Source organism: Hemiscyllium ocellatum, chromosome 8 (genome assembly GCF_020745735.1).
Source record: "Hemiscyllium ocellatum isolate sHemOce1 chromosome 8, sHemOce1.pat.X.cur, whole genome shotgun sequence".
NCBI lineage: Eukaryota > Metazoa > Chordata > Chondrichthyes > Orectolobiformes > Hemiscylliidae > Hemiscyllium > Hemiscyllium ocellatum.
This window is the reverse complement of record NC_083408.1, coordinates 57097321-57124135: the sequence shown is the minus strand read 5'-3', so window position 1 is coordinate 57124135 and position 26815 is coordinate 57097321. Positions and strand designations below refer to the sequence as shown.

At 39.7% G+C, this 26815-nt stretch overlaps 1 protein-coding gene across 1 annotated transcript in view; it reads left to right on the top strand.

The window, feature by feature from the left end:
- ttc6 (tetratricopeptide repeat domain 6) overlaps nt 1-26815 on the top strand; it is a 198897-nt gene that overhangs the window by 12940 nt on the left and 159142 nt on the right. The window contains exons 2-7 of the mRNA XM_060828959.1: nt 10515-10631; nt 11127-11192; nt 11293-11556; nt 12806-13051; nt 18407-18549; nt 26366-26572. Of these exons, the coding sequence (XP_060684942.1) occupies nt 10515-10631; nt 11127-11192; nt 11293-11556; nt 12806-13051; nt 18407-18549; nt 26366-26572 (1043 nt within the window). The remainder of the gene's footprint in view (nt 1-10514; nt 10632-11126; nt 11193-11292; nt 11557-12805; nt 13052-18406; nt 18550-26365; nt 26573-26815) is intronic.

Genomic DNA, 26815 nt, shown 5'->3' with positions numbered 1-26815 from the left:
AGGTTGGGCAGAGATGGAAAGTGAGCTTTAGGCTACTTGGCTGATATTGTAATTGGATGAATTTCTTGGAGAGAACTGGGTTACTTGTTCAGTTGAAAACCTGTGATGCTAAACTAAAATCAGTACAGATGCATGAAATTATCTGCTTGGAGTTCTTGTTGTGCTTATGTTTAATTTAATGATTTTAAGTTGGGGTTTGCGCAATGAAGGTTGGCTTTAGTACTTGTTTGCATAATTGTTGTTAAGTAATCTTGATCACTAGATTGACAAAGTATTATTTTCGGTTTAATAGGGTTTAGCTCTATTTAAGTTTTTTTGTGTTTGCTAGAGCAAGACTGAAAGTTTATTTCAGGGAAGAAATGTCTATTGTGTTAACTGTGTGAAATATACTTCTTTTCAGCATTTGGAATTGTTGTAATCTGATTTCAGGTGAGACTGGCTTTTCTGCCTTCTTTACACCTGAAGACAGAAATATCGATTGCAAACAAAACCGGTGCCAAATAGCAGTTTTGATGAATTTGAAGTTCCTATTCATCTGATACTAAAATATAAAGAACAGTAGCTATCACCTGAAGCTAACATTTGTAGCTTTACCTTAAAGGTTTTCCATTACTCTGTATTAATTTTATAGCCGGGTTCCATAGACCATGAAGGCTCTATTTTGAGACAGCATTACTAAGTTAATTGCATTTAGTTATCCATCATATCCTAAATTTTCCATCCTCCTCTCTAGATCTTGAAGTGCAGTAAAATCTGTAGTAAAATCTATTTATTCAAATGTATACAATTGCCTTACCCTGATTCTTATCCTGTTGCATATACAAATTTGTTATAACCATTGCTTCCAATTCTACATTTATTACTGAAATAGAATGTTAACGTTTATGATGGAGAAATCTGCTTATTTAGTTCTGCTTCTGATGATGCTACACATTCACTTGTATAATGCAGCATCAATGATAGGGTAGTGGCTGCTTCACAAAGTTAATGTAAATCTGTGTGGCATCATTAAAAGTATAAATTAATTTCTCCCTTTTTATATTTAAGAAATGAAGGATCCTTGATTGCTTCACTTGCTTATTTCTTTGCATAGCTGAGCTTGCTTGGGTTGCATCAGACCGTGGGTGGGTTTTTCTTTGTTTTCTTCTAAGTGGTGATGAATATCAAATGCACGGTCTGCCCACCACTGTGAATGGGAAAGCCCACAGATCGTGTCCCTCTCAGGCAGGTATGTGGTCATCTAGTGGGCTTTGTACTGGATCAACTCTTTGGGTCAGCAATGCTTGTTCTGCCTGAAATTGTTGGTGAATCAGAGGTTGTTCAGAGGTAGGCAACCTTATAGATGATTGCTAGGTGGGACTATTGATGAGAGAGAATCAGGGAGGTGTGGAAGCAAGAGAAGTGGCTGTCTTTCAGCAGCCAACCCCTTACCATTTCTGATCTATGCTCCCGATCGGCTGAGACTGAGGCCCACATCTGCCTCAAACAGCCCAGGGAGGTCACTGCACAGAACAGGTCGGAAGGCTTTAATTAACTAGTTAAGAGTCTGAATTGGTAACAGGACACGCTGAGGACTTAATTCCCGCATTGGCAAGAAGGTTAATCGATTTATCCCTGATGTCTCCTCATCAGATTACCTTGCCCACCTTTTCCCAGGAGGACAATCGTGAGAAAATGTGGTGACCTTTTTAAGCCTAGAAATAGGTTTCAAACTGCAAATTTTTAAGCATCGCCAAAACCACCCACAATATTATGCACTTTAAAACTCCTCCCACCCCACATTCCATTTATCACTCTTATCTATTACTTTATCACCTGTGTTCAATGTCTTAATCACTGCATCTTTCACCACATCACATCACAAAATTCAACTTGCCTAATACTTTGCCCAGATCCTGTCTTTCATTAGCTTCCCTCAACCATGACTCATCTTTGTTCATTGTTCCAGTAATGCACCAAGATCAACGTTCTTTCTGTCAACAAAGAAAACCCTCCATTTTATTTGTGTGACAAATGCATGGCATCCATATCTTTCTTAGTCTTTGTAGTGTTTTTGGATGTTGAACTAGAAAAGGTTGCTATATACTGCATCACACGCTCAGACTATAGATTCAATAATGATATTGTAGTCCGATTCATTTTAGGAACCTTTGGGAAGAACTAATTTAGATAACATTTGTTTGAATTACTGACTGAAAGATTCATCATTGAAATCTGGGGATTGATTTTAAATGGAGATATACTGAGAGCAGAGAGAATTAAAGGGGAACTCCTGTAGGAAGCCAATGTGAAGACTGGCCCCCTGTCATTCCTGGATCTTGTTTGGTAAAGTAGCACAAGCTTTAACTTAAACCTGGTGGCAGTGAAATTGGGGCCAGTGGGTATAAAGTGATGTCCCAAGAGCTTTCTCCAGTGCCACCAGTGTGTTCCTCCACCATAGAACTTGCTGGGTTTACAATTAATAGCTAAAGATAACTAACCTTTGGGAGCAGAAGGCTTTGTGGCTTCTCAATGTCACTGAGTGTTTTGGATCCTGTTGGACAGGATAGAGTGAACTTTACTCCTTCATCTACACATTGTAATATATTTTCAAACACCCAAGCAAGGATGCCCATCTCACTTTCCCTGATTCGTTTCTGGGGAAGTCACCTGGCTACCTCTATGTTTCTTCCCTCCATGGCAGTGATGATGTACAGATGGGACAGTACCGTTTCTTAAGTCTTTCTGCATGCATGCACTGCCAACCTCTGTGGCTTATGACATTGGCTCATTCTCATTGAAAGCTATCTCAATGTTGGCCAGTTTTCAATAGTGCTATGGCTCTTGGCCTTGCAGTGGGGTTTGTAGGCACACAGGGCACACATTCCTTCCATGTTCAGAAGCAGTACACATCCTCAGACTCCTCAATTGGTGTGACTGCTGGAGGGTGAGCACCCAGAGCCTATCAACAGAGTCTGACATTACATCATGCTGCTGGACTGATTAAGGTTATTGAAGCATTTCTGTTCCTCCTGACCACACTTCAGACTGCTGTCAGTCTCAGTAATCCCAACTTGGTAATGGCATGGGGTGGGGTGGTCCTCTCCTGACACACTCTAAAAAGAAGACCTCATTCCTAATTCCTATCCCTCACTGACTCAAGGAGGTTCTCTCGGTCACCTTCCCTCTTTGCCTTTTTTCATTCGCCATTGATGCACCAACAGTAATGCGTTTTGTGATGTGTTTCAATGCTGCCTACACTTGTGCAGTCCTATCCACATGTGAACGCAAATAGGGTTGCAGCCAATTAGTAGCCTGCCAATTGAAAATCGGGATTGCTTCTGAGATTATGCTGGGAGTCAAAAATAGTCCTAATGTGTCCCTAATATAAATTTCCCAAACCTGGAGTGAATATCAGGTCAAATGACTTCCATGATGCATTGTTCGCTTTCAAGGCTTCTTTTATGAGGAATTTTAATAAGCATTGCTTTCCTGCTGGTATCAAAAAAATGAGGATTAAAGTTTTAACTGAGAAAAATAGTTAAATATTTAAACTTTTATTGATGGCTCGGAAATTAACATTGTGCGTAGGGGAACTAGGTTCAAGGATAGTTGACATCAGGATGGAAATCAGTCAGATGCAAGACACCAGAGCAGACAATGAGCAATATATTGTAAAAGGAACCAGTTGTAATATTTTTTAACCTGTGAATCGGAGGGATTGATTGGAGGCACAGCTCTCAAATAAGGGAAGCACTCCAGTGTGCTGGAGATTGAGTGACATTCTATGATTGTTCACACTTGCTGAGAATGAAGATATTTGTGGAGGCTCCTCCTCCTGTTAGTTGTTTTATTGTCTACCACCATTCATGGCCGGATGTAGCAGGGCTGCAGAGTTCAAATCTGATCTGTTGGTTGTGGGATATTTAGTCCTGCCTATTGCATGATACTTTTGATGTTTGACATGAAAGTTGTCCTGTGCTGTCGCATCACCAGCTTGAAACCTCATTTTTAGAAATGCTAGGTACTGCTCCTGATATGCCCTCCTGCAGTCTTCTTTGAGGCAGGGATGATTTCTCAGCTTGATACCACAGTAGATTGAGGAACTTGCTGAGTAACGAGTTTACAGATTGTGGTTGAATAAGATTCTGCTTCTACTGATAGCCCACAGTGCCGAAAGGAAGCTGAAGTTTGAGTTCCGTGGTCTGTTCCAAACATGTGCCATTTAGAATAGTGGTATTGTGACCTTCATCAAGAAGGTTATGAATCTATGGAATTTCCTGCCCAATGCAGTGGCTGAGGCTTCCTCAGTAAATGTTTTTAAAGCTAAGATAGATAATGTTTTGAGTAGTAAAGGAATTAAGGGTTATGGTGAGAGTGCAGGTAAGTGAAGCTTAGGCCAGAAAAAGATCAGCCATGTTCTTATTGAATGGCAGAGCAGTCTGAAGAGGTCAGATGGCCTACGCCTGCTCCTGGTTCTTATAGCCTTATACATAGGCCTCTGACATCAATGTGTGGTAGCTGCTTCTAGAAGTGGTGTGGTGGAGGTGGTCACCCCTATTGGTGCTGTAATGCATGGACTTATCTGCGAAAGATACATCTGGGAGGTCTCAGAAAGTATGTCTTTCCCTCTTGCTGATTCCATAACTATCTCCTGCAGACCCATTCTAGTGGCTGTTTCTGTCAGAACTTGACCAGCTTGTTCCATAGTTGTACTATAGACTTACTGCTGGTGGTGGATATTGAAGGCTCTTTCCAGACTAATTCTGTAGCCTTGCCATATTCTGTGGTTCTTCCAAGTGGTGCTGAATATGGAAGAGTACTGATTCATCAGCTGACATGATAAGACCATAACATCATCAGAAATATGAACAGGAGTAAGTCATTTGGCCCCTCGAGCCAGCTCTGTCATTCAATATGATCACGGATGATCCAACATTCCTCATGTTCACTTTCCTGAATTTTCTGCGTAAGCCATAATTCCCCTACTCATCCAGGACCTATGTATCTCAGCCTTAAATATATCCAAAGACTCTGTCCCTTCAGCTCTCTTTGGCAAAGAGTTCCAAAGACTAGAGGGGGATAGTCAGCAGGAGGTTTCCTTGCTTATTTGTGTCCTAATGCCATGAGACATCATAGGGTCCAGAATGTTAACATCTCCCAGAAGAATTTCTTCCTGACAGTATATACCTATAGTGCAACCTCTGCTGGGCCAGACCTACTGGTGGGTGAGGACACACCCAAGGATGGTAAACGTATTGTCTGTGAGGCGGTTGCTTGACTACTCTTTGAGAAAATTCTCAAAGCTTTGCACAAGCATTCAGAAGTACTGCAGTATTGCCTGCAGTTCTGGTCACTGCATTATAGGAACAATGTGGAAGCTTTGGAACATGTTCAGAGGAGATTTACTAGGATGTTGCCTGGTATGGAAGGAAGGTCTTATGAGGAAAGGCTGAGGGGATTGAGGCTGTTTTTGTTGGAGAGAAGAAGGTTGAGAGGTGAGTTAATCAAGGTGTATAAGATAATCAGAGGGTTAGATCGGGTGGAGAGTGAGACTTTTTTTTCTCGGATGGTGAGCACTGACAGGAGGGGACATTGCTTTAAATTGAGGTGTGATAGATTTAGGATGGATATCAGGGGTAGTTTCGTTACTCAGAGAGTAGTTGGGGTGTGAAAGGGCCTGCCTGCAACAGTAGTAGACTTGCCAATGTTAAGGGCTTTTAAATGGGCATTGGACATACTTATGGATAATAATGGATCAGATTAATTTCGCTGGTCGGTGCAACATCAAGGGCTGAAGGACCTGTACTGCACTGGAACAATCTATGTTCTATGTTCTATGTTCTAAGTTTGTAAAGGTGGACTTTGCAGGGGAGATAGGGCTATGTTTGCTGTTGTCAGTTGTGGTGCCCAAGTTGAAAAAGAATAACTGATGCCTGACTTCTGTACTTTTGTATTTAATTCCCCTAACAAGAAATGATAACATTCTATTAGCTTTCCCAATTACTTGTTGTACCTACATACAAAGCTTTTCCAACTAGAGCACCAAGATCCCACTGAAGCTCAGAGTTCTACAGTCAACCATTCAGAAAATACTCTCACTTTTTGTTTTCCTTGGCAACATGGAAATGTTGTATTTTCTCACATTATACTCCATTTGCCAGATCCATGGCTACTCTCTTAACCTAGCTGTATCCCTTTGATAGCTTCCTTATATCTTCTTCACAACATACTTTCTTTTGCCTATCTTTGAGTAAATTTAACAATGATACCTTGGCTTCTTCATCCAAGCCATTGTATACAAATTATAAAATTTGAGGCCCTAGCACTGATCTCCCTGGTGCAGCACTTGCTACACTCTGCCAATATATGTTTGTCTACCCTCTGTTTCCTGTTAGCTACCTAATATTATAGGACTCCCAATGTGTTACCATCATTCCATGATGTTTAGTTTTCTTTGATATGACACTTTATCAATGTCTTTGGAAATCTTAATATATTCACTGGTTTTCTTTTATTCACAGCCATATTATTTCTCCAAAGACCTCTAATAAGTTGGCTAAATGTGATTTTACATTCACTAGACCACATTGAATCTGCCTGATTATCTTGAATCTGTAGTGGCCTGTAATGATGATTTTATATAATTAGCTTCAGGCACTCTCCCTATGGCTGATATTAAGCTGACTGGTCTGCAATTCCGTGGTTTCGGTCTCGCTCATTTTTTGAGTGAAAAAGTTGCATTTGCTATTTGTTAAACCATTGGAATTTTCCCTGAATCCAGGGAATTTTTCAAATAAGTGATATTTACTCAATTTCCATTGCACTTGAAAGTTAGTTGAAGATTGCTGGATGCAAGCCTTCTGACCCCAGCTACAAAAACTTGCTGAGTACCATTTCTTTGGTGGTTGTACATTTCTTCACTTCTCCTTCCCTACAATTTCCTGATGTATATCTTATTCTGGGCTGTTAACGTGTATATCCTATGAGGAAGACTGATGTAAACTACATGTTCAATTCATTTTCCACTTTCTTATTTTTCCTTATTAATTCCCCAGACTAACCTTCGTATAGAACCAATTCTCACTTTGTGAATTCCCCTTTTTCTGGAAACTTTTGAAAATTTTAATTTAAAATTGGAGAATTCAGGAGGTGTCTCATGACATTAACCAAATAGTTACTTACAAAATATTAGATAATTAAATACAGACCCCACCCCACCCTTAACTAATCTCTCTTCTTGTGAACAAAAAGGTGACAGAGTGTCAATCTGAGTGAGATTGCTACTCTTTAGAAAATTCAGCCAAATAAATTAGTCACTCTTTGCCATGTTTTGATTGCCAACCTATCCTTGTACAATTACATATATATATTTCTTCTTGACATTCGGGACTATCTTTTCTTTAAATAAACAAATGATGCCAGTGGCACCCCTTAGAAGTTTTCTTTCTCTTTGGAATATTTCGATTTATGCAGCATATTCTGAACTATCCCCTTGCATTTCTACCACTGCGTCTAGATTGAACTGGCCCTTCACCGAATTCACCAACTCACATTGCTACTGTACTTTTATTTCCTCATAATGACCATAACGTATGCATGCACCTTGAGGGAGAGAAGCATGAGTTCAAAAATAATATTCCATGTTTAAGTTACCATAATATTCAACCATATTATGGATGTGCTTACTTGGGAAGCCTCCATGACAAGTTTATTCGGTCATCCCATCTCATTGAACAATATTATTGGCCCTCTGGTTGGACCAGATCATGCTGTAAGAAACAATCATAAAAATACACAGAGTATTTACACATGGACCCATCAGGTATTACAGGAATACTTTTTATCTGCCCTTATCAAGGACGAAGATCTTATCCAGGTCATATTTAAAAGGTGAAATGATTGAAATAATTTTACTTTATTCTTTCATATGATGTGGACATTGTTGGAAAGGCCAAATTTTGTTTTCTATTCCATAAATGCCTTTGAGATGAATGGCTTGTGGGGCCACTTCAGACAGCATATAGAGTCAGCCACCTTACCATGAGTCTGGAGCCACATATAGCTAGACAGGTGAGGACGGCAGATTTTGGTCCTTAAATTGAAGGGTTTAGAAGTGATAAGGAGGAGATCTTGGACAGATGTCCATATTTTAAACTAATAAAACACCAGGACCCCATCCAGTGCATTCAGGGATACTGAGGAAAGTGAAGAGGAAATTGCAAAGGTCATAATTTTCCAGTTTTCCTTAGATTTGGGAATGATGTGAGAAGACATGTGTATTACAAATGTTACACTCTTGTTCCCAAAAGAGTGTGCAGGTAAGCCCAGCAATTGCAGGCCAGTCAATTTAACTCTGACGGTGGGGAAGCTTCTAAAAACAATAATTCATGACAAATCACTTGGGCAAATGTCAGTTAATTGAGGAAAGTCAGAATGTCAAGATCAAATCTTGTTTAACTCTTTAAAGGGATCTATTTTGAAGAGGCAAACAAAAGGATTGATGAGTGTAATGCTGATGCTATTGTTATGATCGTAGCTGATGAAAACACCCAACACGTTTCATTCCAGATTGAAACTTTGCTTGATAGACCATAAGTTTTAAATTTGCAATTTGGTTACTGTTGTAGTTGGTTACTTAATGTATGTACTCAAAACTGTCAAACTGCTTTTAATTAAAGAAGATACACTTATTGCATTAAAAAATGGCTATTTCTTGGTCCATCATGATTAACAAATCATATGTGATCCTCAGCTTTATTAATAGGGGCATGAGCTACAAAAGCATAGAGATTTTGTTACGTTTGTATAAAATACTGGTTTAGTCCAGGTTCAGTCACAACACACTGGAAAAGATATAAAGGTGTAGGAAGGATGCTGAAAAGATTCATGAGAGTCGTTCCAAGAGTTGAAAAAAAGAATAAAACAAACTGAAATTTCAACAGGCCATGCTGCATCTATAGAGTTCTGAAGCAGATGTGAAACATTAACTCAATTTCTCTCCACAGATATTGCTAGACCTGTTGAAAATTTTCAGCTTTCTCCATTCTTATTTCAAATTTCCAGCATCTGCAGTGTTTTACGTTTGGAACCAGGAATGGAGAACTCGCATAATATAGATAAATTGGAGAAGCTGGGACTTATTTCCTTAAAGAAGAAAAGGTTCAGAGGAGATTTGCCAGAGGTGTTCAAAATCAGGAGTCCAGCCAGCGTAGATTGGGAAAATAAAGTCCTCATTAGTGGAGGGATTGCGATTAGGAGGATGTAGGTTTAAGATAATTGGTAAAAGAAGCAATGAAGATAAAAGAGGGAATGTTTTGATTCAGAAAGTGGGTTTAGATCTGGAAAGTGTTGCCTGAGAGTGTGGCATTGGCTAGTTTGGATTATTTTCTAAAAAGAAAGATTGTGCAAGAATACAGGAAGAAAGCAGGGGAATGGTGTTATTTGAATTGCTCAATTGGAGCACTGGCATGGAAACAATGAATTTTATGCCTTCGATCTGTGCTGTAACAGTTCCGTGATGTTGACAGTGTCACTGAACTGCATGAAAATTGAGAGATGTAGTAATTTTCAAAGGAATTGGCAGTGCCATTCTCACTGTACTCTGTGACTAGAGATCTGGTTTGTGGAGGTTGCAGCTCGGTGCCTCAGAAAATGCTACTGGCTGATTCTGGAGTAGAAAAAAAATGTTCTTTGAATATTTTGGGGACTATGGTCTTCTTTTGAGAGCTCTCTTCTTCCCTTAGTGCAGAGGTTCCCCTTTGCAGTCTGTGTCCCATTGAAACCCAAGATGAATTATAAGTATGAGCTCCACACTTATTGCCGTATCCTTGCTCATAGGTCTTTAAACTTCACTGAATTCCTTTAAAAGTGACCAACAACCTCCTTCTCAATCCAACAATCTTTGAGAGGCCCTCCAACAAAACAGTATATGATATTTCTACTCACTCTATAACAATAAATGAAAGTCAAAAGCACCTCACCTTGAATGTGCAATGTAGATTACTTCAAATAGAGCTGATGGTAGTGGAGGAACTGGTGGTTTTGGTGGAGATGGGATGTGGGAGAGGGAAGCAAGATTGAGGAGGTTGACTGGTGAGTTGTGGCAGGCTATCAGGGGCCCTTACTCATATCAGTGTGGCTGATAATAGGACCTCCAAGGTCAAAGAAGGCATTGGGTGATGGCATGCTGTACTCACTCTGTATATTTCAGCCAGGTACACATCAATCAGAACATTCCTGCAAGCATCTAGCGTTTTTGCTTTTGCATGATATTTAATTAAGTGTTTCTGGATTGCCATTTCCGTAACTTAATTTTCATGTGTTTAAATACACATCTGAGGTTTAAGAATTGAAAATAAACTTCAATTTTTAATTAATCCAGAAATAGTATTTTCATAAGTCTTGAGCATTAGTGGCAGGGACATTTCTGCCCTCTAGTGTTTGGTATCTGAAGAACTATTGTTACATTATAGGTATGCACATCAGATTAATGTTAAAATACTGGTCAGTCAAAAAAATGCTTTATTTTAAAGGAGATGACGAAAATCACAGCTGAGCAGAAACAGGAGAGTGATATGGTATTGCTGCACTCTGAATGGAAGGCTTCACTGACAGATTCTCAGTGGACACCTCGAAAGCACAGACATAAGGTACTTTATAACAGCATATTTTTTATATAAAACAAATACAGTTGTTTGACAGCATTTTATTTTCAATTTAAAAATGAAGGAATAATCCATAGTTTATGAAAGGTGACAGTAAAACTGACAAACATTCACAAATTGCATGGCTGGATTTTATAAACAAATTGTTGACATATGGGATTTTATTGTGATCCTATACCTAGTAAGATTATGTTTCAGTCGGGTCACGTCAGTCAGTGATGTGCCCCATAGATGGGGGAGGAGATTCAAAAGGTGAATAAAAATGATTCTTAATAGATTAAATAGTGTGTAGAGTGGTTCAAATAGCATCCTATGGCATTGAGGGAATCTAGAAAGTGGATCTTTGGAATTTTAGGCTAAAAATTGCATGTGGCTTGCTTGTGGTCATTTGTGACATGATGTGATTACTTACACTGTCGACATGATACAGACAGCATGAAAACTTTGTGCTGCTTGATCATCTCCTGCTTGCTGTTACAGACCAGCTTAAATGCTGACTGGCTGCATGTCCTGCAGGGGGCAGAGCTGCATGTGAAGTTAGCTAAGGTTAAAATTAGCCTGCAGTCCTGAATGTCGCCTTGGACCTCTTTAAAAGGCTGCTGAGGTATTATGAGTTTTTTTGTGTGTGTGTGGTCTTTCATTTCAGAATTTTGGCCAAGAGGATGTTGTGATGATCTGGGAGCATGAGCATGATAAAGTGGGGAATTATCGAGCAGCAGTGACTTGGAGAAATTTTGAGGAGACTCAGAATGTCATGAGCTACTTGGAGCAGCTCTCTCTGAGGTGCTCACGTAGTCATGATGGCAATGGCTGCGACTGCACTAGAGCTGGGTTCAGTCGATCAGAATTTGGAGTGATTATTGCTGGGCTTCCTCAAGCTGTTGAGGCATTGGAACTGTTGTTTGAAAATGTCAGTGTTTCTACAATGTTACGAGATTGTGAATTTTGAATTTGAAATTGATTACACTTTTGTTATCCATAAAATGCTAAGAGATATGGGGACAAGACTAGAACACAGAGTTAAGTTGCAGATCAATCGTGATCTCTTTACAATAAGTGGAACAGATGCAACAAGTTAGATAATTTGCTCTTGTTCCTTTTGGGTAGAATTTTCCTGTATATTTACTAAGTATGATGGTGAGCCTAAAGAACTAACATGTCACCTTCACTGGCAAGAAAACTCACTGGACCAGCCACCATACAGCTCATTATGAGCCGGCAGATGAGCCGAGTGACAGGCCTCAACGCGAGTGGCCCAGAAACTGCTAGCTCCTGGTTGCTGAAGTCCCCTGTTCAAAGCCTATGGCTCAATGGGTACAAGCAACAAAGAGCTTTCCTTCTTGCAGGTTAGGAATTGTGGGGGGGAGGGGTGGTGGTGGTATGGTGAAATGGGATCATTAGTGTCAGAGGCAAGACTAAGTTAATTGCCTACAGAAGCCATCCACTTGTTCACCGTTGCCACTTCAGTATGCCTCCTGCCTGTCCTCGTTGGGGCAATTTGAAGCCACCCCTCCAACTTTGCAGGCAGTTTCCCAGTCAAGAAACTAGCCACCTTTCTCACTGAGGTGTAGGTGGTCAAGAAGGTGGTGAGTTAAAGCCTTTTCAGTGGTCATTAATGACCATGATGGGTTTTATTTGCTAGCAAGTCAAGTAAGTTGTCTATTGACCCTCTGTTTGAACACAGAATTGCTCAGATGGTAAGAAGGGGTTAAGTTACTCTCCTGGACAATTCTTTTTTTTCTTCCTGTTACTCTTCTCACAATGTCCAGAGAGGGAAGAATTGCACACACCATCGTTATGGGAAAAATCTTTATCTGTATATTGAATGCATCTTAGAAGGTGGCTAAAGAGAAGTAGAGTTAGTTTCATTTTCTTAAGGAATTAATGGTATGTTCTAAAGTGATTTATGAAATAGTCGGGGGAGAAATAAATACATTGAATTAAAAGATCCTTCAATAAAGAAGTATCAGACTAAAATTGAAACGATGGAATTGAAGGTGAACAGTGAGAGGGCAATTGTACAGCTTTAGTCTCTAGCTGCCTCTTCAGTGCGTCTGTCAAAATTTATGTTATGAACTGTGCAAGGATTCCCAACTATTCATAAAATTGCCTATTAAGTGTTAAACAATTTATCTACAAATAATCATTCTGATGTTCAGATTGAATCTTTAAGGGAAATCAAACAGAAAATCCAAAAGGAGGAAGGAACCATAAAGGCTTCGGGCAGCACTGTGCAAAGTTCAATGACACCTCCAGAAACAGAGGAAAGGCCAAAATCTATATCAGCACTTACTTCAGCACTGGAACTGACACCTTCCAGAGAAACTTCTTTTGAGGTTCCAGACAGATTTCAGGATACTCTAACCAAGGAGGAAGTAGAAAAGATTCTTGAATTATCTGGAAAGGTAGGTTTAAAAACCATTCTACGTTGAATCATAAAATGGTTACAACACCAGCTTTTTGCACAAACAATTCCCCTAGTCCCACTGCCCTGTGTTTTTAACCACAGCTCTGCAAATCCTTTCTCTTCCAATAATTATTCAGTTCTCTTTTGAAGGCCACAATGTAATTTTCCTCTGCCACACTTTCAGGCAAACATTCAAGATCATAAACTTCCTCTGTGTAAAAATATTATTTTTTGTCTCAATTGCTTCTTTTGCCAATATATAATTTTAACATTTCTGTGTATGCTCTTGTTCATCATTAAGTCATTTTTTTGGAAGTGTTATTTTAAGTTTAAATTAGAAGTTTAGGGCACCAAGAGGATTCGAGGTGAGATAAAGAGATACAGGTCCAGATCGTCCAAGATGGAGACTAGATGTAGCATGAAAGATGTGCCTTGGGATCTCCTAGAAGTCTTGGTATACTGACAATGAGGAAATTACTTGAGTTGTTTAAATTTCTGCAGCAAGTCTGGAACCCTCATTAAACTGCTCTACTTCTGAGCTCAAGTCAGAGCTTTGGAAGATTCTGATTTATTTTGGGGATAGTTACCCAGAAAATGTAAGGATTAAAACCAGTTTTAATTTCTGAAACCTATATTCTCCTCTGGCACCTAACTCCATGTTAGAGGGAAAGTACAGCAGGTCAGGTAGCATCCGAGGAGCAGGAAAAGCTTCATCAGATTCATTTTTACCAAAACATCGATTTTCCTGCTCCACAGATGCTGCCTGACCTGCTGTGCCTTTCCAGCACCACTCTAAACTTGACTCTAATCTCCAGCATCTGCAGTACCCACCTCTTCCATGTTGGAGGGACTATACTCCCTCTGTTGAATGTACTCCATTTTTTTCATCCACTCCTGCTTAGTTGGAGAGATTATGCTCATCCTGCTGTCCTTTAGAGAATGCACCTCAGTGTAGCATCATGGGCCCTTCAGCAGGGTATCTGGGTGAGTGGCAGACCCAGCAGTAACAGTATTGAGGCTGCATCCACTTTGAGCTCTGAGATTTTCTTGACATTAGACTCCAGGATGACTGTTGCAAGTTAATGTTCTTCAGGCATGACCTAGTTTCTCCCGTAGCCACTGAAATAACTGCACGGAGGCCAGAATCCTGTCACGAAGTCACCCTTTATTTACTAGTACACAGTACATCGTGCCAGCCAGCTCCGAGTTAGTCCTCGTCTGAGGAGATTCTAATCTTCTACTTATATTGGTCAACCAGGGCTTTCCTGATTGTCCCAGGTTAACAACCCAATCAAGAACCTTGTCATCAACAAGGTCCACCTGGTTCCAATAATTACAGTAATCTTCCAGTAGAGTTCTCCTACATCAGTGGCAAGATCTGGTGAAATCATGAGAAAGCATTCTTTTAGCCACCTCCAACATGAAACAACACTAGCTGTAAATTTCCCTCCAAGTTGCTCACCATCCAGACTTAGAAATATATTACCATTCCTTCAGTGTTGCTGCATCAAAACCCTAGAAATCCCTCCCAGCAGCACTAACAGAGGGTGTACTTACAACAAATGGACTACAGTACTTCAAGAATACAGCACACAACCACATCTAATCATGGGCAATTAATACTGTCCTAGCCAGTGACACCCATGTTCCATGATTAAATGAAAACAAAATTCTGTAGTGTATAAAGCAAAATATTTCACCACTGTATTACTGATCAATAAAGTTGTTGCATTGTAAAAAGCTTGTGAAGTAGTAGAAGACTATAAAGGCCTCTTTTGGTGGACAGATTTTAGTAAGCTGAAATAACAGTCCAGAGTCTACTGGAAAAATATAGAGAATTTATTGGGCGCATAAATGTTAGTATTTAAATTGTCCAGTAATTTGTGTGAGGGAGAGATAACCTGAGTTGCAAATTACTACAAATGTCTGGATGATTTGTATCACATACCATTAGCCTCATGAAAATTGCATTTTGCTATCAACCTCCCCATTAAGTCTTGAGAAATTGTTGTCTTTGCAAATCAATTGTTAAACAGACTAATCACCATTGGTTTGGGTTTGTTCTTAACAGAGAAATTAAAAATTTAACATTATTCATTTTTCTTCCTTGCTCACTTTAATTCCCTCTCTTTCTCAATCTTTATTTCCATTTCTTTGATTAGATGGATTCTTGTTTCTATTAATTTCATATTCTGTTGTCCCATTAAATTTGCCTGGTGCTATCTGTTCACATTTCCAGTCATATTCCATGGCAAAAATCTTTGAGCTGAGGGCTGAGTGAAAAAAAAGTCTGATGGGCTAAATCGTGAGATATCTCACTCCAGGAAATGTTGGACTATTAAACTAAGCACTGTAAGAAATTATGATGTATTTCATCATTGAAATATATTAGTCTAGGACTTATAGAAATATTACATAGGTGTATAGAATATTATATATTTGGATATGTTAGCTTAAAATGTAAATTGCATATCTTTCATATCAATACATTTCAGAAATCTGTTTGGCTCTGTGTTTGATTTCTCAAACATCACTGTTTTTGAAGGAACTATTTTGTTTCATCGAGCAATATGATCTGACTTTGAAAAATACTGTTTTTTGAGGCATGTTTATAGTATGAGCAGAAATTTACCTTCCACTGGTGAGTTTGCCATTGGGTAGGCTCATTGGATCCCTCAGAAGGCCTTCCCATCAGCACCTGTTCCAAGCTACCTGCAATTTTAGGGGGATCAGATACGTGGACGGCACTTTCATTATCATTAAGAGACCAGAAATTGAGAACACATACTGGATTATCAACATACTCACAGGGATCAGATTTACGAGGGAGGAGGAAACCAACAACCAATTCCCATTCCCAGATATGATGGTAGAAAGAACACGGAATGGTGAATGCACCACAGAAGTGTTCAGGAAAGCCACACACACTGACCAGGTCCTGAATTACAACAGCAAACACCCAAACACACATAAGAGAAGATGCATTAGGATCCTGTTTAAAAGGGCTACAACACACTGCAGCACGACCTAAGTAACAAAGGGAGGAAGAAGAAACCTCTACAGAGTACAGAGGAACCTCGATTACCTGAATATCAATTATCCGAATATTGGATTATCTGAAGGAGATCTCGAGGTCCTGATAGAACACTGATCACGTCTTTAGTTTGCAGTGATTAAATAGGCACCATTTCCAAATGACTGACCTCCTGCCCTCTCTCTCTCTCTCTCTGCCCACACTTTCCGTGGAGTTCTACATAGGGTTGTACCCTAACCCCCCCCCGCCCCAGATAATCAAAAAGTTGCAGTAAAGAGGTGTGTGTGTGTGTGTGTGTGTGTGTGTACGCACGCTATTTGGAGATTTACCCCACAAAGGGAGCAGCAGTAGTCTTGTTGTTGGATGGGTTTGGGGGGCAGCAGGGGAGGGGGCGGGTTGGGGTTGGGGGCTCACATGTGGTATGCAGCTGCCTCGTCTCCTGAATGAGGAGCAGACTTAAAAAAACTCCGAGCCTCAGAGGAAAGGCATTTAATCGATTAACCGAATAATTTATTATCTGAATGAAACAGAGCCCGCCCGTCTCATTAGGATAATCGAGGTTTCTCTGTATTCACCAAGAATCGATATCCCCACAACTTCACCGCAGATGCCTAACAGACAAACAATGCATTGAGAACATGCCATGACCTAACTCACAAGCAACGCTTCCTGACATTAAAAAATGTTTTGGAGCTCACAGCCAGATGTCTCTGACCACTGGGATTCATGCCCGTAAACCGACAACCGCACACAGGCAACTCACCAGAACAAAAGGCTCTATACCCATCATGTGCAAGACAAATGTAATTTACAAGATTCCATGCAGAGACTGCACAAAACCCTATATAGGCCAACAGGCAGACAATTAACAATCCACTTCCATGAACACCAACTAGCCACTAAACGTGACGATCAGCTCTCCCTTGTTGGCAGAGGTGAAGGACCACAAATTCAACTGGGACAATGCAATGAATGTAGGATAAGCCAAACAGAGGACAGCTGGAGAATTTCCAGTAGCATGGAGTTCATCCACGCACTCCATCAACATAGATCGGGACCCAATATACTGGCCACTGCAACAAACAACTGGAACCAGCAACTGGAAGTAGCAGGAATGGGACCAAATTAATTCCAGAAGACACAGTACAGCAGCACTTCACAGGAGACTGGAAAGCTCAGAAGATGTCACGTAGACAGGGGACGAATTATCTTCAAATCAACTTCCCAGTTCGGTGAACGTACCCATAACTGTGACAACTGGCACCCAAGCTACAAATCTTTATGCAAACTTGAATTTTAGGGGATTGGGGAAATCTACTTTTCCTGGTTCTAACTGAGGCCCTGAAGTGACCAATTCATTACAATTTACTGACCATTTCATCCCATCTTCAAATTTCAGACTGGCAAGAAGAGTTCAGTCCAGGGGAAAATGGCATTGCTCATGCCCAAGGTGGGATTTGGACTGAGGGAAGGAGCTTCCATCAGTAACCTCTTTTCAATATTAATGAAGTCTAATGAAGTCTGCCTGGAGAGTGCCCCCTCCTCTGCCTCTTTACCAATACCTCCATCCCTACCCACTGCGCAGCCCTCTGAGACTCATCCATCACCACAATGAGATCTCCTTACTTAACTGGCCCTGAAACTCCAAGAGTGCCAGACTATAGGACTGTTTGCAGATGCATTCCTGTCCACTGTAGTTGCTGGATATCATCCTGACTGAGGGTGGGATGTCCCATCCCCAACTAGGGAATGGCCAATATTGCCACTAACTCTTCCAGTGCTGGAATGGGAAACCTTGCCATTCTAAATATCCTGGTCATGAATTACTTGGCATCAGTTTTTTTGTTTAAAGTTTCTGGTATTCATCTTTCAAACGTTAACCATTGACTTTAACTTATTAACTGAAGGCAGGACACCAGATGCTTTAGTTTCAGATAAGGAAATTAATATTAATGGCAAAATGTTGAGCAGTTAATGATATAAACAATTCAAGAGCTGTGCAAGTTGCTAATCTTTCCTTAGCAGTATTTTTCAAGCTGGCTATGTGTGAACAAGAGTAACTGTTAATTCATTGAATTTTAAAATTTAGATAGTAAAGGACACAAATCATATATTAACACATGGCATTTTTCTTAGCAGAAACGTTATATTTTATATTTTGTTTGGACACTGCAGCCTGATTACATTTTGAAATTGTTAAAATATTAATACAATTCATTAGCATTTGTAATTACTTTAAATATATAATTTTTTTGATTCATTCTTGACAGAACAATTTTCAACTATTATTATATTTCATATGTTTTACCTTATTTCTAGGTCACTGTTTCTGATATAATTCATGTAAAAGGAACTTCATTTGGATTAGCAAAGAGAATTTCAGATGACCAGAAAATCCTACTTGGGGATGAAGAGCCTGACCAACAAGTCTCAGTGGTAGCCACACGGATCCCAATGAATAAGTACAATGCAATTATTATGGGTGTTACGTTTCAGAGAGGTTCTCACATGGAAATCTCTGCAAATAGTTTATGAATCTTACTACATGTAATTATAATACTAGGCGACAGTCTTAAAAGCTTTTAGCTTTGTACTTCAGTTCCTTGTAGATAGAAATGAGGAAATTCACCACAATTACTTATAATTCTGCTGTCATCATAACTTACAGACTTCAACTCTAGCTGCCTCAGCTACGGGTTTAAATTGCTATAATTACTCATTCAGGCACTATTTAGGCTCCAATTGGTCTGGTGCCAGCTACTTTATGTGGTTTATGTGAAACTCACCTAATTTTACTCCTCTGTGTCAATAGTGCTTTTAGAACAAGTATCAAGCTGCAATGGCCACACCTTGTTCATTTTCTCTCCAATCTTTATTGAGGTTTAAACAAAATTTAATTATTAGCTTTTGTAACAACTGAGGCCTCTGAAAGGAGTGTAGCACAAGGAAGACAGCCTTTACATGGAACTACTGACAATTCATAAACAGATAACATTCTCAAATAACTGAGCAGTAAACGCTCAAAAATGGTTTACTGTCAATTTATTTTTTACTGTTTGGAAAAAGGACATCACTATGAAGACTGGTATTTATTGGCTATTCCTAGAGTGCCCTTGGAAAAGAATTGTTGAGTCTGTTCGCTGCGTTCCTTTAAAGGCACTTCCAGAATATGATTACAGAAGGAGTTCTCAGATTTTGACTTATTTGATATCATATAATCACTCAATATTGCACAATATTTTACTCAAATTTGTCCTTAATATTAGGTGTGAGAGAAATCTTGAGAGAATTTGGAATAGGCTGATGGGAAAGAATATTTCTGAGCTTAGAAAATGACAACTAAGCCACCCACAGAATGTTACTTTAACAGATTTAGATTTTGTTACAAAACAAAGTTTTATGTGGTATGTGTTATATGGTAGCCAATGTTAATGCTATAGCTTGAATAAGTGACTTTGATAAATGGTTATCATGCAATTTTCATGTGGAATTGAACTGCTTTTCCGAGAATTGTTAAATAATTGCCAAACAGACCACATACAAAACAATGTTAGTGGGTGATGAAATGTACAAAATAGTAAGATTGGCTAGCCTAAATTCTCTCTTAAGTTGATTACCAAATTCTAGGAAATTTATATCATAAAAGCACAATTAGAATGCAACATATTACTTCTTTTTAGAAATAAGTTCAAAAAAGTTATGGTATCTTGTACTTCACAGATAGAACTGCCCTAATGTTGGTCAGCAATTACTTGTTTGTTCACATGCTGATTGGTGACCATATAAAAAATTCTTGCAGAACAGAGTTTCAAAATGAATATTTGCTATTTCTGGAATGCAATGGGCATATGTACAGAAGTCAGTATTAGCAAAGCTCCAGCCTCACTACATCACCATAGCAGTACTTCAGCAATGCACTCAATAGTGCACCTTACATTGCAATGCCACTGTCAGCCCACTTAGCATGTAGGGCCAGACACCCATCTCTAGCATTGAAATAGAGTGCTTCTCAAGGCTCTTAGCTTACTTTCTTAGTACTTACACATTTGCGCTTAGTTGAACACACAGTATCTTTGCCTGACTTTGCCATTTAATGCAGTCACCAAGCCAAGTATTTTTTCATATTTAGTAAAAATGGACAGTCAAGGGAGCAGACATGTTACTACATAGAAGGCAGTGAGGTCTGGAGATGCTGGAGATCAGAGTGTGTTGCTGGAAAATCACAGTGGGTCAGGCATCACCTGGAGCAGGGAAATCGATGTTTTGGGCCAGAGCTGCAGGAATTCCTGATGAAAGGCTCCGGCCTGAAACATCGATTTTCCTGCTTCTCAAATGCTGCCTGACTTGCTGTGATTTTCCAGCAACACACTTTCAACATGTTACTACATAGCACCATTCTATGACAGTGTCATACCTCAGCTTATATGACAAACACATTGCATATGCTTCAACCAAATGGCCATATCTAATGGGAATTAGTCCCTTGTTCAAGCAATAGGGAAATGGTTAGTCAGGGTGCCACCACAGTCGGTCAAGGCCATTCTTTGATTTCAGTGCATGAGTTTGATATGGTCATTTGCATGCTTGGTATGATCAGGGTACAAGGCTCTGTGTCCATCTAGTGCTGGAATGGAGCAACAGTTAATCCTGCAGGTTGAGTGAAACCAACCTGGGGATTACTGACAACTCAGTCAGAAAGCTGCAAAGAAATAAGTCAAGGGACTGGTTCATCCTCAGTCAGGAAACTTTATGAGGTATCCCAAGTGGGGGAGGAGGAAGCATAGTGGGCAGAAAACATTAGTAGTCAGGTAATGACATGAGTGAAAGCTATTTACAGAAAATGTTGCATACTATAGAGAGTAGAAGGCCATGAGCCTTGGTGAGATGCAATAGCAGAGTTAGAATGAGCATGAGATAGTGGAGAGAAGATGGTGGCATTTATGGAGAAGCAGAAAGGGTCATTAAGCTTCTTGCAACATTACTGTGCAATTCTCTGGATTGTGAACACTGCACTAACACAAGTGGCAACTTCAGACCGACTGGTAACCTCTGATGCCATGATCTCCTGTTGTAGTACTGCGGAAAGAGGATGTCCCTTTTCGCCTCCAACCCATTCACCGGGTAACTATTTGTAAAATAGGGTGCCAAATTATGGAATGTCGTATGGAATAACACAGGACAATTGTTTGGTTTTCAGTATTTAAACTGGGGTTTAATTATGGGATTTGTGACACCAGAAAGGACTTCCATTTCTGCTGAGCACAAGATTGTTTGACAGGAGCATCGTGGAGGATCCATCATTAATGAAGCCACCAGTGGACAAATGTATGAGAAAAGCTGCCTGGTCTGACAAAGGGAAACTCTCCATAAAACTCTGTGAAAGTGACATGATCAAAATGTGGGAAGGTTAAGCCCAAAGAATCTACTGCTCTCTGCATTTTGTATTCCCATCTTCCTATATTTCATTATCAGAATGCCTTGAGGTAAGTGGACCCAGAGAGCAAAAGTACTTGAGTGTCAGCTTCTGCTTTTGCCCATTAGTTTTGATGTTCTCTCAGCCTGTCTGTGTAAGAGAAGGGACTGCAGGGAGCATGTTGTGGGTACAAGGAATGCAGTATTCGGTAAGAGTGTAGTGATCTGATCTCCAGCATCTGCAGTCCTCACTTTCTACTAAGTAGTGAGGTGTATTGATGCCATTCTTTGAAGTAAAGAATGAGAGTTCAGATGGCTGTATTGTCTTGTTAGTGTCACAGCGTGGCATATTTGCTCAGGATTGTAGAGGAATTTGGAGCAGGAGGGGGAGGATCCAGTGATTGTGGTCAATGTAGGTGGAACTAGGAAGGAGTTTCAGCATAGAGTGTATGAGAAGCTAGATACAAAATTCAAAAGCAGATCTTCGAAGATTTTAGTCTCTGGATCGTTAATTAACCCGCATGCAAATTAGAATTCAGTACGTAAAGTTAGAGAGATGAATATGTGGCTGAAAGAATGATGTGGGTGAAGTAGGTTCCAGTTTGTGGGTCATTGGAACCAGCAATGAATAAATGACCATTGTACCATTGGTATGGTCTGCACTTGAACTGGGCTGGAGTCTGTGTATTTGTGAACTGTAATTAGGGAAGTAAAGAAAAGATTAAACTAAGTAGTGAGGGTAAGGGATCAGTTGTGCAAAGATGTGTTTTATTAAAGGGCAGAGACACGGTAAGAGAGGAAAATAGTAATCTGGGAAATCAGGGTCAGAGAATTGAAGGAAGGGACAGAGAGAAAAATGAACCATGGAATGCACTAACTATCACGATTAGCTGCTAAAAAGATAACAACAACTAAAGACTAACTGAATTAATGTAGCATTCATAACAATGTAAAAAAATTGATATTGCATATCAAATAAATAAATACAATTTGATAGCCATTACAGAAACATGGCTTCATGATGACAAGGATTGGATCCTAAATATTGAATAGCATGTGGCATTCAAGGATGTTAGGCAAAGGTGAAGGAAAAGCATTGTCAATCAAGGAAGACATTTATTGCAAAGGTTTGTAATAATCTTTGTTCAGGAGATCATGATGTAGAATCAGTTTGGGTGAAGATGAGGGATGATAGAGGAAAAAAGTCACTAGTGGGAGTGGTCTACAATTCCACCCTTAACAGTAACCACAGTATGAGACAAAATGCACAGGTATTCTGGTGCATGAGTTACAAAAAGTTTTCAGGTACTGACTGGAATCAAAATGGCTAATGGAATGCTTTTCTTTATTATGAAAGAAATGGAACATAAAATTAAGGATGTTAACCTTCAGTTTTACAAGGTATTCGTGAGACCACATCTTAATAATATGTGCAGTTTTTGTCTCTTTAAGGAAAAATGTAAATACATTGGAGGCAATCGGAGGAGATTAACTATGTACCTGGAATAAGTGGGTTTTTTCATGAAGATGGGTCGGACTGATTAGATTTGTTTCCACTGGATTTAGAAGACTGGGGAATGACATGATTGAAGTGTACAATAGTCTTGAAAAGGTGGATGTGGAAAGGATGTTTCCATTTATGAATGAATCCAGAACTAGAAGGGGGCACTATTTTAATATTGAACATCACTCTCTTGGATAAAAATGAGGAGTTTTTTTTCCATGAGAGGGTGGTGCGATTTTGGAACTCTCTGACCCAGGAGATGGGGGATATGGGATCATTTTTAAGACAAGGTGGATAGATTCTTGTTACGCAAGGGGATCAAAGGTTATTGGAGAAAGATGGGAGTGTGGAATTCAAAACACAAATAGATCTGCCATGATTTTATTGAATGGTGAAGGCGACTTGATGGCCTGAATGGATTATATCCACTTCTATTGTATTTTTGTATGATTTTATGTACAACTTATTTGTATTTCTCTGGAATTCCATTGCAGATTTACTTTAGTATGGTTATGACTAGAGGCAATGGCAATAGGAATTGGGATAACCAGCAGGGAAAAATAAGTTGAAGGAGCAAAAGGGAGCAGATGACAAAATTAAGAAGTCAGTCATATAGTATCTACCTCAACCTTACCTCTTGCCTTCTTGCTTAGCTCCTTTTTGGTGCCCATCTCTCCTCCTACCTCAGTTTTATTATATATCTGCCTATAAAAGACTTTTGGTTTCCCCTTTATGCTAATAGTGGTCTCCTCTCATTTTCTCTCTCTCTTTGCTGTCTTTGGGCTCATTTCCTTTAGGGAGCCTGCCCCCATCAACCAGTGAAAATTCTACCTGCTGCCTCTATTTATGAAGCCCAGGATTCTATCTTCTTTACCTGCCCTACCACCTTAAATGAATTGTGCACACTTACTCATATTTTCTCTGATCCTGCATACCTTTTATTTACAATTTACATAGATGATTTAGAGTTGAGGACCAAGTCTAATGTGTCAAAGTTCGCAGATGACACTAAAATGAATGGTAGAGGACACTGAAAGTCTGCAGAGAGATAAAGCTAGGTTAAGTGAATGGCAAAGGTCTGGCAGATGAAGTACAATGTTGGTAAATATGTGGTCATCCATTGTTAGGAAGAACAGCAAAATGGACTACAATTTAAATTTTGAAAAGTTGCAGCCTGCTGCTGTACAGAGGGACCTGGGTGTCTTTGTGCATGAGTTACTAAAAGTTGGTTTGCAGATGTAGCACGTATTTAAGAAAGCACATGGAATATTGTTCTTCATTGCCAGAGGGATGGAGTTTAAAAGTAAGGAGGTTATGCTGCAACTGGTGAGGCCATATCTGGGATACATTGTACTTTTAGGTATCCTTACTTGAGAAAGGATGTCCCGGCAGTTGAGTGGATGCAGAGGAGGTTCACGCGGTTGATTCCTGAATTGAGAGGTTTGGATAATGAGGAGAGATTGAGCAGCTGGACCATATTCATTGGGAATTAGAAGAATGGGGTGGGGGTGGGGGTGATCTTATGGGAGCATATAAAATTACGAAGGGAATAGATAGAATCTGGGAGGTTGTTTTCACTGGTGGGTGATACTAAAACTAGGGGGCATAGCTTCAAATAAGTGGGAGCAGATTTAGGACTGAGTTGAGGAAGAGCTTCTTCACTCAAGAGGTTTTGAATCTGTGAAATTTCCTGGTCAGTGAAGCAGTTGAGGCAACCGCGTTCATTGCTTTTAAGGCAAAGATAGACAGATTTTTAAACATTAAAGGAATTAAGGGTTATGGTAAGTGGGCAGGTAAGTAGAGCTGAGTCCATGTAAAGATCAGCCATGATCTTATTTAACGACAGAGCAGGCTGGATGGGCCATACGGCCTACTCCTGCTCCTAGTTGTTATGTTCTTTGAAAATTATACCCTTTGGTTTATATCACCTTACTGATCTTCCTTTCAGAATGCATCACTTTCCACTTCTCTGCATTAAATTTCATCGACATTGTCTGTCCATTCCACATGTCTATGCCTAGCTGGCTATCATTTTCCTCCTCGCAGTTAATTATATTTCAAGGTTTCGTGTCATTTGCAAATTGTGAACTTGTGCCCTATTCACCAAGTCCAAGTAAAATGGTGGTGCCTTTCCACTAGTAGACCAGGTGGATACCAGAGAATAGGTTCCATTCAATGTGGAAGACTCTGCTGCAAAACCCAGCCACAAATGCAGCAGTGGCTATTACTGCGGGGCCTTCCTCTTCATGCCTGATTGCTTCTGACCCTCCACCTTACCTTATTTGTTCCACATGTAAGGTATTGTGAATGGAGGTTATTTCTGCTTCTATGTGTACTTTTCAGCACCAACTCTGACAACTGGTTGTGGATTTTTGACCACCTTTTGGCCTTTTGAAGGCAGCCATTTAACTGAATGGTCTCATAAATCAGATTTCACTGCTAGCATTTGAAGGATCCTGTCCCTCGTTTTATCCTGTCAATGAGAACGGGTGCCAGGAATAAAATTCCTGAACAGAGAGTAGTAAAGCAAGGAAGCAATGGTGAACCTTTATTAAACACTGTTTCAGCTTCAGTTGTGTATTGTGTCTGAAGTTGAGCATTGCGTTTTTCAAAGGATGTGAAGGCATTAACAAAATGTAGATAATTCCATGGATGAGAAACTTCAGTTATGTGGATATATTGAAGATGGTAGGATTGTTGTTTTTCTTAGAGAAAGCAAGTTTGAAAAGTGTGTTTACAAGTCTGTCTCTTGTAGTGACCTAATTCTTCCAATTGAACCACACAGAGTGCTCAGTGTTAGGGATATCAAAGAGCAGGAAGGAAATTTTGTGCTGCATCAACTAAAAGAAATACCAGGGGCAAAGCTTTAGACATCCTGTGTACATTTTTACACTGATGTCTAATATTCTATTCCTGAGTGCATACATGTGTATGCAGAACAAACTATTACTTAACAAATCAGAATAGTTGCTGAATACATTTTCACACATCTAGATTAGCAACTGAGGGGCTTTTTTTGCTGTATAGTTGAAGAGACTTTTTTTCTGAATTGTTGTAAACTGATGGATGTTTAAAATGAATGATTTTCTTCAACTTTTCACACTAAGATATTTTGTTGTATCATTTAAAAAAGGGTACATTTCATTTGATATCAATCTTTGTTACAACTGTTTCAGATGTGCCTTATTTTCAGAACACATGTGGCTTTTTAGAAGTGATATTTCTGTACAAATCTGTGTTTTCTTTTCCAAAGCTATGAGCGATTACTTTTTTAAGTTTCTGCACAGTTCATGGAATGATGATTTTTGTCAAATGTACTCCCAAGAATTAATTTCTCATACTACTTTGATTGTGTATTGCAGACATCGAGGGCAACAGAATATCCACCACCTTTGCATTGCTGAGCTGAGTCATGTATTACCCATTGATTTGCAACTGGCTTCAAAGTTGTATTATACTCCAAACCGAAGAGGACATGGCAGTAGTAAACTTCCAGAGTCAATTCAGCTAGAGGAATCATACATGTATAAAGATGAAGATTTTTCATCTGAACAACAGAAGATAGCAAGGTAACAGCAATCTATGTAAGCTTTCATGACTGATGTCTTGAAAATCCATTCACCATGTACAAGAGACCAATCAGAGTATGAATGTTTACTCCCCACCTACTTGGATGAGTTCAGCACCGTGGGCGGCACGGTGGCACTGCTGCCTCACAGCGCCTGAGACCCGGGTTCATTTCCCGACTCAGGCGACTGACTGTGTGGAGTTTGCACGTTCTCCCCGCGTCTGCGTGGGTTTCCTCCGGGTGC